Source organism: Vigna unguiculata, chromosome 10 (genome assembly GCF_037176805.1).
Source record: "Vigna unguiculata cultivar grain cowpea cultivar isolate G323 ecotype 2 chromosome 10, ASM3717680v1, whole genome shotgun sequence".
In the NCBI taxonomy this organism is placed as follows: Eukaryota; Viridiplantae; Streptophyta; class Magnoliopsida; order Fabales; family Fabaceae; genus Vigna; species Vigna unguiculata.
The window spans coordinates 18,001,006-18,014,263 of NC_140801.1; the positions used below are offsets into that span (position 1 = coordinate 18,001,006).

The following is a 13,258-nucleotide window of genomic DNA, read 5'->3' on the forward strand; positions in this document are numbered from 1 at the left end:
AATCTCATGCTCCCTAAGCTTACCAAACAATGGAGTTGTAGTAAAAGTGGATAGATCTCTTGTTTCTGAGATAGTCGTGACCTTTGGTTGCCAAGATCTATCAAGACACTTTAGCACCTTGATGTTTAACTCTTCCTTGTCAAATTCCTTACCCAAACCTATGAGATGGTTGACTATGTGAGTGAATCTCTTTTGCACATCCGCTATGGATTCTCCTTGTTTCATCTTAAATAGCTCATATTCTTGAATCAAGCCATGCTTTCTTGCTCTCTTAACATCATTGGTTCCTTCATGAGTCACTTCAAGAACCTCCCACATTTCCTTGGCACTCTTGCATTGTGAAACACGCAAAAACTCATCCATGTTGAGAGATGAAGTGAGGATATTCTTTGCATTGCAATCATATTGAGCTCTCCTCCTTTCTTCCTCATTCCATTGAGTCCATGGCTTATTAACCTGCACATCTTCAACAATATGCTTAGGAGTATATGGTCCATTTATGATTGCATCCCATATCCCTTGATCTATTGACTCAATAAATATTTTCATCCTAATTTTCCAAAATTGGTAATTAATGCCACTAAATATAGGAGGTCTATGAATTGAGGCACCTTCACCAAAGGGTAACTTGTTTTCAGCCATTTCAAGTATTTCAAAAACAGATTTAGGACCTTGATCAAATTTCAAGAACCTTGCTCTAGATACCAATTGTTAGTTTTGAAATGGTTGAAAAGCCAAGAAAGGGGGGGGGTTGAATTGGCTAGTTAAAAATTTAGGCTATCTTTGCAAGCTAAAAACCACCTTTAATTGAATCAAATAGATCACCAAGTTAGGATGGAAACAATACAGAACTATACACTTTCAATCGATCAAAAACAAAGTTAACAAATTGATTTTACTAAACAAATTCTGTTATGGTATAATCAATCGATTGAAACTGAAAAACAGTCGACTGAAATACTGGGAAAAATGTGGAAATGCAAATTTGAATTTTAAACCAGAAACAATGCTCAAGAATGATCAAGACCAGTTCCAAATGATCATACAAACATGCTCAATGTTACAGATGCCATGAAAACATGCAAGAACATGAAAAAGATGATTAAAACATAAGTTCTTGAAACTTTAAAATGAAAATAAAGAGAGAAAGGTTGGAGAAGAGAGGACACCACAAATTTTTATACTAGTTCACTCAAACCTGAGCTACATCTAGTTTGTCAAGGCAACCTTAGCTTGACTTTGCACTATTTCAAAAGTTTTACAAAGTATCCACCCTTACACTTCCAAAATATGCAAAAACACTACAAAAGACTCTTAAATCACACAAGAATCACACCATCACAGCAAGAACCCTCTTGCAGACCTGGAAAACCACTAGGCACACACACAAAGCTTGAGAAAGATCAAACCTTAGTGGTAGCACAACCTAGCCTACCACAAACCACTTTCTCCAAGCTTCAAACCAAGCCAAAAGCTCCAAGAATTGATCCAAGATCAATCTTCAACAGCTGTAACACCTATGATCACGAAGGAGAGAGTTTCCAGAATAAAATCGTGCTCTAAAATGATCAACTTACCTCTCTTTCGAAAATCACAACTTTTATAGTCAAATTGTTACGAAATTCAGTAGGTTGATTTCACTTGACTTAAGTGAAATCAGTCGATTAAAAACTAAATCAACTGATTAAATTTGTTATAGTTTAAGACTACTGCAACCAACCTTTTAACCTGTTGAAAAGCCATTCAACAGACTAAAAGAGACATTTTAACCTGTTGAAAAACCATTCAACAGATTAAAAACACAATAAAGACCAAACTACATCTAATTAATGCTTTAAGGTCTACAACATGAATTACAAGCTACAAATACACTTTCTAAATGATGTAACTACATGGAGAGCACATGTTCCAACCTTGATCACCATGGATATCATCAAATCACCTTTCCTTCATCAATGTAGGCTTCCTTCCAATGGTAATGGTTTCAAGATAGTTCAAAAGAGTTTCATTAAGTCTTCATCAAATCTTCAAGAAGCAAACCACCTTGGCTTCACATGTCAACAAAGCACACTTAATCATCCATTAATAATCATACTATTAGAGAATTAAAAAAACCAACCATGAGTGACGTATATCTCTAGCTTCAGACGTCCAATGCGAATCTCCACCGTTCAAAGTGAATAACAACATGTTATGAATCGCCTGTCAAAATTTCATCTAAATCGAACGATTAACAAATCAGGAAATGTAGTTTTACGAAAACTGCGCAAACCATAAAAATCTGTGGCGCCAAGCGGTATCAAACCCGCGCCTGGCGGTACCTGTTGCTCGAAAAGTACAAAAAATAGCATTTTTGCACAATATTCGCATCGCCTGGCGGAGTCACCCTTGCCGACAGGCGGTTCATCACAAAAAACCCAGAATTGGGTTAACTCTCATGCATCGTTTGACGGTATATTTGAAGCTGCCAGGCAATTTCTAGAAATTTTCCAGAAACGCGAAAACAACATGCTTTTGATCATGCAGAGCATCATATTCAAACATTACAACACGATAATAATCACAGATAATTCATACACATAAAGGAACTCCCCTAACCTGGAATCCCTGCTCCCAAATGGTCTTCCCAAGCCCTTCTTTCAAGAGGTCCAAGAACCTTCCTCTCCTCTACCAAAATTCTTAGCTTCCACTCTTCCAAAAGCATGTTTTGATGTCTCTAAACCTCTCCCTTTTGCACCACGAAAATGCAGTCCTAATTCCCCCTTTAATTCCCTTCTCTCTCAAAGTTAATGTCTCCCTTAATCACCCTTTACTACGAAAATGAAAATTAATTAAAATTGGCTTAATGGTTATTCAATAACCATTAACAGAATGTCTCTCACCCATTAGGCTGCCTCTCTTGGCAGCTAGGGTTCCTTTGCCTTTTCATGTCCATGCCAAATGAAATTTTGGCAAAAAGAAAGTTAATTTCATTCTTAAGAAGGTTTGAACCCACAACCATTCAATTACAAAGTCAATGCACAACCAATTCAACCAATTCATGTTTCGTGATAATTCCTAAAATTTTAGGATTAGATTATCACTAATCACATTCAAACATATCCTTAAAATAATGCACAATTTAAAATAATTTTTTACAATTTGACGTACTTAGGACTTGAACCCAAGCCTTCTCACACAATCAAGTACTCTTAATCATTTGAGCTAGTACTTTTCCATATCATAAAAATTCGCATTAAATTCCATAAAGGCTCCTATTACCCGCATTTATTAAATAATTATTTATTTAATTATTTAAATTTTTTGGGTCTTACAGGAGGCTAACAAACTTGTACAATATTCTTTTTGTAGCAAACTTGCAATCTTGCACCACTACATATTTTTTCGTTCTGTTATTTTGTCCTTTCTATTTCGTTATGTTATTTTGTCTTTTCTGCTATTAGAATTCTAGAATAAAAGGGGTTGTATTTAGGGTACTGATTGTATATAAATATTGGATGATCTTTCATTGAATGTACACTTTTTGATTATTGCCAAACACTGTCACCTTTTATCATCCTTTGTTATAGAAAGTGTTGGAACTGGACGATGATTAGAGAACTTGCTTTCACCCCTAAAATAGTTAAGTTGTTCTATAAATCTGTGTGATGGTAATGTAGTTTACACAAATTTATATCCATAAAAAACTTTACTAATTATAAATGTAAACTTGAAAACTTAATATTCTACCGATGCCATATTTATCATCTTCATGTAAGTTAAACCTCAACCCCTACTGGTTACCTTCAAAGTTGTTTTTGTATATTTTTCTGCTAGAGGTCCACTTTAGTAACCTCGTTCCTGTTCTGTGCTACAGGTTCCAGTTCTTAGATCTACTCTTGGAGTTGTCGGTCCCGTTGGTTTAAGAGTCAAAGCCCGATATTAGCTCCTTTCCAGGTAAGGGAAGCTAGGCTCCTGAGTTTTAGTCTATCTTGGGTCTGTTTTGGATGTTACTTAATGTTTACATATGTTGTACGTTGTTGTGAATGTATGGATTGCCTTGTGTTGTTGTTTTGGACGTGAAAATGCGAATGTTACAGGAAGGCAGGGGCGAGATCTGTTGCTCTCGCCCAAGCGAGACCGACTCGCCCAAGAGAGACTGGCAAGGCCAGACTAGGGTGACACACACGAACTCTCGCTCAGGCGGAGTGCTCTTGTTTTGAGCGAGGCACTGTCTCACTCAGGCGAGAGACGCTCGCCTAAGCGAGAAGGTGTGAAAGCCTTGGGGTGCCGCTGCAGTTTCGCTCAAGCGAGGAACCTCACCTTTGCGCGAGGGGTTGTCTCGCTCAGGCAAGGGAGGGCTCGCCTAAATGAGTGTGCGAGGAGTGTGTAGCTTAAGCGAGGGGATCCCTCTCGCTGAACGAGGGCTTCTGGCTTAAGTGAGGTCCGCTGCAGGCCATGCTATTTTCTTCGCCTAGTTGTTGTGATTTGCTTAATTTATGGTATATTTCATTTATTGCATGAGGCATGTGAAATGTATGACAAAATCTGTGACTATGAACTGGATTGATGTGATTCTGTGATCTTGGCATGGGAAATGAAAGTGATGGTTGGTAATCAAAGTGGCATGGTATTGACATGAGATAAAATTATATATTCATGAGTTGGGAAGAATGAGATAGTACGGATTCAACATGGAATGTGAATGAGGATGGACCACATAGGTTGGTATGGGGTTTTAAACGCATGAATAATATTGTTTGGTTGCTTGAATATGTTTGGTATGAGGTCAGTACGTAATTCCTTGAACATCCCTAGGTGGGGTTTCAGGGTCGTGCTTTAGTGGTCAGGACGTAATTCAATGGCTCTTGTTAGTGGGTGTCCATGGTGGTGCCCCATCTATATAATTTGTTAAGGATTCAAGGTAAGGTTGCATCCTGACACTCTAAGGAGTCAGTTAGTCTCACTTAGAGCAAACTGACTCTTATGGTGAGAGTAGTAGGAGGCCTGAAACTCATTAAGGGCTAACCTTGTGTGGGGGGATTGAATCATTGTAACACTTGAAACATATACCTCGGGGGTGAGTAGAGTAATCCACCATAAGGGCAAGAATCCGCTGAATCTGACCAGATTATATGTATCCGGATGAGTCGAGTCAGAGTCTAGTGTATTGTTTGAGGAGTCATAACATGTTTGGATGCTATATACTGTTTGGTTGTGAAATGGCATGTGATTGCTTGATGAACTGTTTCTACTCTAGCTTACCCTATTTGCTTGTTTGGTTGTCTTGTGTGTGGTTCTTCTCCTTTTGCGATGATCATCAATTTATTGATGTGAGCAGATGCGAGAGGTTCTCGCGGTTAATAGGGACATGGTGACTCGGCTGCTTAGGCCGCTTGGATTGGATCCTGCTTAGTGGATTTTCTTTTAGGGCCACGACCCATGTATTAGCTACCCCTTTAAATTCCCGATTTTTATTACTGTTGATTATTTGTATCTCGTTCAGTTTGTCACTGTTACGCGTTTGGATAATTGTTAGGAGTTACTTTGAAACTTCATGACTGCGCTACGATATTATTCTAGTGTGACGCTTCCTTTAATTACATCATTAATTAAATGGGGTATTACATATATAAATTTGGATTCTAAAGTATAAACTATAATACTAGAAAATATTTAGAAATGTAATTTCGTAACAGAAAAATGATCACATTACACTACGAAAAAATTGTTTTTTAGTAACCATTATTTAATAGCAGTTAAATAGACTGCTAGAATTATTTTCATTTCTGTTAATTTTTTTCTTCACCGCTACAAATTGTTTTGTATTATTTTAAACTTCTCGATTAACTCTTCGTCTTTTAGTGTCTTTCTTCATTTTAATTGTCATTTTTTTTTTCTCAGATTACCTTTATGATTCCTCATATTCTTTCTTTAGTTCGTGGATTTCTCTCCACATTCTCTTAATCCCAACGTCGACAACAACCACTGCCATGCCCCTTTTCCATCGTAGGTTGAATCCACGACAACCACCTCACTGTCGTTGGCGATGCCAAGATCGTCTTGACAAGTGGTGCAAGGTTAGTAGGTAAATCGGTTGATTTCGCAAAGGATGGTGTGAGCGTGGTGGACAATTTCTTCATGGGAAGGAAGGAGAACTTGAAGCACCATTTTGGGAACCCTAGATTCAAGCCTTTGCCCAATCAACTTCTGAAATTGTCAAACAAGTTAGCAATCTAACTTACGTAATAACTGAGTTTATTTGTTCTGTATAGAATGAAAATGCCAATGGAACAATTGCCATTGTTGCTCACACCTTAGTTTTGTAACTGAAATTGTGATCTCAAAGAGTTTAGTAAAACTTTGTTTTCAACTCTTCTAATATTACCTATTCGTAGTTTCCGTAGTTTTTAGCTATAGTCGACCTGTTCTGTTATGAGTTTAGTACATTCCTAGATGTATTGGTTCTTACTTAAGTTGACTTTGTTGACAAGTTGTTCTTGATTTTCTTCACTATCTTGTAACTTCCCAAACAAAAGTAACTTCGATTGATCATGTTCCTCAAAACAATAGGTTTGTTGTGGTAAATAAAAAGGTAACATCGCTAGTGTTTAACATATTGCACGACCTTCATGAAACTTGAAAATGCTATAACTCTTATAACATATATGTTTTTTCTTTTGACATTAAATTTTGAATCCAACTCTTCAAATATTAGTCCTCAAGATTACATAATGATTAGCATTTCTTATAACATTTCTTATAACATTTGTTAAGCACAATCATTTACATATTAGTCCTCAAGATTACAAAATAAAACACTACTGCAAATTATGAGAACTAAAAGATATAAACAGTACTAGCTAAGAGTCCCAAAATGTTGTTATATATATATATATATATATATATATATATATATATATATATATATATATATATATATATATATATATATATATATATATATATATATATATATATATGCTGAGAAAGGAAGTGCCCAATCATGATCATATTTGAATCAAACTCTTAAATTATAGAACTTTGTTTAATATCATATCATGAATGCTGATAGTCTTAATATTGCTTGTTCAAATTTCTGAATGAGATTATGTGCTGGGGGTTGAGGCTGCAGGGGTAAGTTTTATGATGAAGAAATGAGTATGTGTGATGGAACAAACTCTTTCTGGTGTGAGCATGGAGGAAGTTGTGAGGAAATTGTTCAAGGAGAGAAATATTCATGCAAATGTCCTGATGGATTTGGTGGGGAACATTGTGAGCATTCTAGAGCACCTTGTGGTGAGAGTTTTTGTTTCCATAATGCAGAATGCTTGGCTAAAGCAGGTGATGTTTGCCAGTGTCCATCTGAATGGAGAGGTAGTGTTGATTGCTCTTTTTTAACCAAACCAACAGGTTCAAAACCCAATTTTGATGTTGTTAAAATGAAGACTTACGCTGTGTATGATATATGCTTGTCTTCCCACAAACATGTTCAACCATTTGAAATAACTTGAATAATAACTTTGAAGCTAGAAGTTTTGTGCCTGCATAAACATGTTGTTCTTTTTTTGGATTATGTGATTAACTTTGTTTATAGACTCATCCAAACATGCCAGAATTGTTCACTTATGCTTATGCCATTGAATAGAAATACCCTTGGTTTTGATCAATCTCAACATGGCACACTCAAAAGCATTATAAAGTGAATGAGTTACTAATGATTTAGAATGCTTAATATATAAGACTTACCTAAGGTCAGCAACAATAGTGACTCCAATGTGAGTGTAACAGAAAATCATCTTAGATCAATAACTAATCATCATGATCATGATCATTATTATTATTATTATTATTATTATTATTATTATTATTATTATTATCTGATTTTACAATTTGATAACCATGTATTACGTCCAAGTGCAGAAGACACTAGTTGTTTTGGCTTTATCTTGGTTCAGTGGGAGCAGCTGTTGCTGGTGCCATTTATGGAAAGAAAGTATTCAGCAAGAAAAAAAGAGAGGTAGTTAAGTTCCAACAATTATCTTAAATTCTAGGAACTTAAATTCAGTTAAGTTCCTAGAAGTGAACTCACCTTTGCCTTATCTTGCTTGCAAGTGGCGGCACCATCACTCATCTCTAGGGCTTGGTTGGCTTAGATCCCCCCCTATGAGTGGCGTGCTTCTTCCATGCTTCATCTTCTATGCTTTCCATTTTTAATGTTTCTTCTTTCATTTTGGTTCTTTAAGTGTTGTTAATGTCGTGTGAGTTTAAACTTGAATCCAACTCTCTTCTTCCTTTCATGAACTTGAGAAATGAACCTTCACATCTAGATAGCATGCTATCTTAATGTCCAGTGGAAATTTTCAAAAAGCTTTCTTAAACAACTTCACCATATTCATAAATCTAAAAGGAAACAAGATAATCCTTCATCATATATATATATATATATATATATATATATATATATATATATATATATATATATATATATATATATATATTTATATAACACACAACATTTTGGGACTCTTAGCTAGTACTGTTTATATCTTTTAGTTCTCATAATTTGCTGTAGTGTTTTATTTTGTAATCTTGAGGACTAATATTTATATGATTGTGCTTAATAAATGTTATAAGAAATGTTAGTCCTCAAGATTACATATATGATAGAACATAACTTAATAGGTTTGTTTTTTTTTTTTACATTGTGGTCTTGCTTAACAACTTGTATTTGCAATGTGTTGTAGAGTTTATAGTGTTCACACCTTATTAGGACCTTCTAACAATAGTTTTTTAGGACTAAAGGCTAGAAAATAAATATTTGTAGTTTAAAAGAGAGTTATAAATTGATAATTAATACTCTCACTCAAGATTACTAAACTTCAAAGTTTACCACTACAAAAATAATTGTTTTTAGTGGGGGTTATATTTGACGTTTCTGGGGTTTTAACCTGACTAATGGTTTTACCAGGGGCTGCAATTCCTCTGGAAGAGCAAGCGTAGCTAACAGATTACTGAGGTTTTTAACAATCCCTGGAAATAGTGTAACTTACTAGGGATTTCGAAAATCCTCGTTAAACCCTCGTTAATGCATGGGGTTTTGAAAACCTCGGTTAATGCATAGGGTTTCGAAAATCCCCGTTAATGCTTGGGGTTCGAAACCCGTCAATGCATGGGGTTCGAAAACCCCATTAATGTCTGAGATTTTTAAAAACCCCGTTAATATCCAAAGTTAGACTTATATTATTGTGGCATTGTTATAATGGTAAAATTGTACTTTCTTTATAATTGATTTGTTGAGTTAATTCTTTGAGTACTAAAAGAACCTTATCCTATGAATTTTGTGGACTTTGTTCAATTGCTTATTTATAAATGAAATTACACATGAAACTACACAAAATCAATACACTAATAGAATAGAAACAACCACCAAACTCATCTGACTCTCAACTTAAGTATAAATGAACATATAAATGAATAGAAACTGCACTTCACTGTATCCAAGAAATTAAGATATACATATATGGAAACTAAGATGATCTTGAAATCCATTATTTTCGTCATAAAATTTTTAAGAGTACATACAAATTTTTATTTTATTAATGCAAATAGGACGATGTTGCAATATTGGTATGTGACACACATGCATGCACAGTCTTCCACTGTTTTTCACTGCCACTGCTTAAATTACTACTACATCTACCAAGAGTATGCTTAAATTGGATGATGTTGCCCTAATCCATTGTCAAACCACAATTTCTGCATAATAAGAAAACACGAAAGTAAAAAAAAAGAAAAACATAATTGATCAGGATCTACATATATATGTCATGCTAATCTCTACACTACACATGGCATCATGTGAAAGTAAGTCAAAATAAAGAGGTGATTAGTCAGATAACACGTGCATTTTAGTTTACAACTAGTATAGAAACCTAAGAGTTGATATAATTATTTTTTGACTTATAGTTTAATGAGTTTGGTTGCATAGGAAAAAAAGGTAGAGAGTGTCGTAATAATTGTACCAAAACTCTTGAATTTACTAATGTACATGGAACTATGAGGTTAAATGGGAGAAGATTGGAGGAATAGGAGGCCATGAAGAAAACCAACTTACCAAAACAAAAACTCTAATAGCTAAAAATTGTTAGAACTACTTAAAGACTTTCAAAACACTTTTTCACAACTCAAAACAACTAAGGAAACATGTAACAAAGCTCAAAACAGTAAAAATAAAATCAAAAACAGATTAAACAGTTAGTGAAATTGAAAAATTCAGCAAAAAAGGGTTAACATAGAGGTAGGAAAACTGATTAGTCCATTCAAAATTCAAAACATGGAATTAAACCACTATTATATACTATTAACATGATCGAAACGAAAAAAAAAAGAAAAATAGTAAACTGATGAAAAAGCAATTCAAACTGAAACAGTAAAACTGGAACAAAACAAAGAAAAAAATTTGACTCAAATTGACTTAAAGATCAAAGCAGTATACAAGATAGGAATTACAATGCTAAAGGTTTTCTGACCAAAATCAACAAGTTTTTAATTCAGTGATTGTAATTTTCCAATTTTATTCGTTACAATTTACTTTATTTTAAAGAAATAATTCCTTTTCACAAAATCACTGATCTTCTTTATAAAAAATGGAAGACAATTGTAACCATTCAAATGAATGTTTGTCAATTTCTCTACAAACAGAATGTTTCAGAATGAAACATAGGTCTTAATTAGAACCTCACATTATATAACCATCTCAAACTTTTAAAGGTAGTCAGTATAAATATAATTTTCTTTTTAAATATCACGATCTAATTTTACATATAAAATAGATTTTCACTATGAATAAACTAAAACTTTTAGAAACTATAACTTATCTGAAATTAATGTTTATTCAATTTTCTTAGCAATCACGGTCAACATTTATTTGTATAGCATAATAGAGAAATGTAAACTCTAAAAAGGGCATGACCATGGTTTAAAACAACAAAATATCATGGAATCAATTATAATTTTGCACATAATTAAATTCCATAAATACATCTTTTACTAACATGTGCCCTTCAATTTTATTTTCAATAGTTGAAAGAAATTTAAAGGGAATGAAAACCGTTTTCAGTATGGATAAATTCGCATTCATCAGATCATTGCTTGTTTGCCATTGAAAAGTACACTTAGTATATATAGTAAATAATTATTGAAGGAGGTCCAATAGAGAAAATAAGGAATGTGAAGATTTATGCTTAGGTGACCTACTTAACACTGTACATTATTTCCATTACTCACCAGATATAACCATCCTAAAAATTCTTTGTCAAGTTAAAAGAAAAAGATCCCTAAAGATGAAATGTAAAAGCAATAAGAAGAATAAAAATAAAAGAAGAAATCAAGCAAAACCACCTTTAAGTGATGAAAGGTCCTAGTACCTTCTCAGTCCTTCCTCAAATTTGCTTGCTCCAACTGGGAGAACCATGATTTTCTAATAGGAATTATAGAAGAAATAAACAACAAATTGATAAAGTTATGCTTAAATGATTAAATTTGTGTTGAATGAAAATCTATAAGCTAGTTACCATGAAAATGTATGAGCCCCAGGTTATTTCACTATTCATTACTTTGTTAGATGAAAGGGACACAAGCCTAATGGAGGCAAGACAGGTAGAACACTAACGACAATGTCTAAGAAACTAAACTCCAAAAGAAACCTTACTTGAATGGCCATAGTACTCCCCAAATGTTTTCCACCACTTATTACAGTGAAGGCGGGAATAAGAAGTGTTGGGTTGGTTTTTCCAGACAAGTCAGTAATGTGCTTGTAAAGTGGTACCTGGTATGCTTTTGCTTTTATTTTCATGATATCGTGACTGAACATATATACTTATTTCCATATTAAAAGTTAAATGAACTTACAGAAATATTAATTGACAGTCATACATACCTTCTTTTTAGTAGCACCAACTTTACAAGCAGCAATGGACACAACTAATATAGTAGTGGCTCCAAGTTCCCCTGCAAATAACATTAGAAACAAAAAAATATAAATGCACCACCAAAATTATAATAGATTCATTAGTCCATAAAATCAGATAACATAACAAAGCATTCCTTTATCCAAAATACATTAAGAATTGGGACCACTTCTAGCTTTTAAAACGCTTAGCGGCATATAAAGCGCCAATGAAAACTTTTGCACCTTAATAAACCATCTAGAGCAATACCACATATGCTAACATCAAACATCAAAATTTTTATTCTTCTTCCATGACCCACTTCAGTATTCTGGTAAGAATTAAATAATTTTTATTTCAGTTTGGTAATTAAATTCATATAACTCTCCAAATAAAGTTTTAAATTAGGTGATTGCCTTTCTCATATAAAATTAGCATTTGCAAAGCATAGTGAACCGGGACTGATGCGAATCACCAAAATGCTCAGAGTGCTTGTGGCCATAGTATATAGACTAACATCACAAAATGCTTTTGTTCTTGGAACTTGGCCTAAAACTTCTATCCCTGGCCTGATTGATTGTATCAGTATCTTTGCAATGGGAATTGACAATCACGGAACAAAACAAGGGAACTTAGGGCAAAATCAAGAGATAAATAAACGAACCTATTCGTGGTGAGAATAGTGAGAGACACACTGAAATCAAAAGACATAATTGAATTGAGACGAAAATAAAAGAATGGAGATCGAAAGAACGACGAAATTGAAAGCAATGAAAATGAAATCAAACAACGACGAAATTGAAAGCAGAGAGAAAGGTGTTTATTAACTAATTTCAGGGAGAACAATGGACTCGAAAGAGAGAACGTCTTCCTCGTAAGACACAAGCCACAACCTCTTATGACACGAACGATAAAAGCAAAGAGATGAAGTTAAAATTGAAATCAAAAGAGATGGAACTCAAAAAAACAAAAATGAAATTGAAAGTCACGGTTTACCTTAAGTGTTCTTTTCCTAACAACGAGTACATTCTTCCTTCTTCCAAAGCAAACATGTTTCTTAAGCCATAGAGAAAGAGAAAAAGTCACTTCCTAAAATACTCAAATTAAAATTTTAAAAATTACAAGATAAAGAAAATAAGTTGGCAGGGAAAACCTCTTATACGTAAGGGTTTATAAAACCCCAATTATGTATATATTTTAGTGGAGGTTCTTGAAACCCCAATTAAAATTATAAATTCTTGTAGTGTACTTTTGGTACTTGAATAAATGAGATGAACCAGAAGAGGCCTAAAACCTTAACTCTAAAGTTAGGTTCCCACACATGAAAA

General features: G+C 34.0%; 2 protein-coding genes across 2 annotated transcripts; one reads left to right on the forward strand and one right to left on the reverse strand.

Moving 5' to 3' along the window:
* The first annotated feature begins 7,121 nt into the window (after positions 1-7,121).
* Positions 7,122-8,026, forward strand: LOC146882280 (uncharacterized). The gene is made up of 3 exons (XM_085667828.1): positions 7,122-7,421; positions 7,725-7,763; positions 7,913-8,026. The coding sequence occupies exons 1-3, from the start codon at positions 7,137-7,139 to the stop codon at positions 8,024-8,026; spliced, it is 438 nt and encodes a 145-aa protein (XP_085523954.1). The 5' UTR covers positions 7,122-7,136.
* A 1,489-nt stretch (positions 8,027-9,515) lies between these two features.
* On the reverse strand, positions 9,516-12,877 carry LOC146882281 (cytosolic enolase 3-like). The gene is made up of 6 exons (XM_085667985.1): positions 12,759-12,877; positions 12,595-12,624; positions 11,921-11,991; positions 11,693-11,809; positions 11,409-11,461; positions 9,516-9,738 (listed from the first exon to the last, which is right to left on the reverse strand). Coding segments are annotated over exons 1-6 (297 nt in total). The 5' UTR covers positions 12,760-12,877; the 3' UTR covers positions 9,516-9,713.
* Between the last annotated feature and the right edge of the window lie 381 nt (positions 12,878-13,258).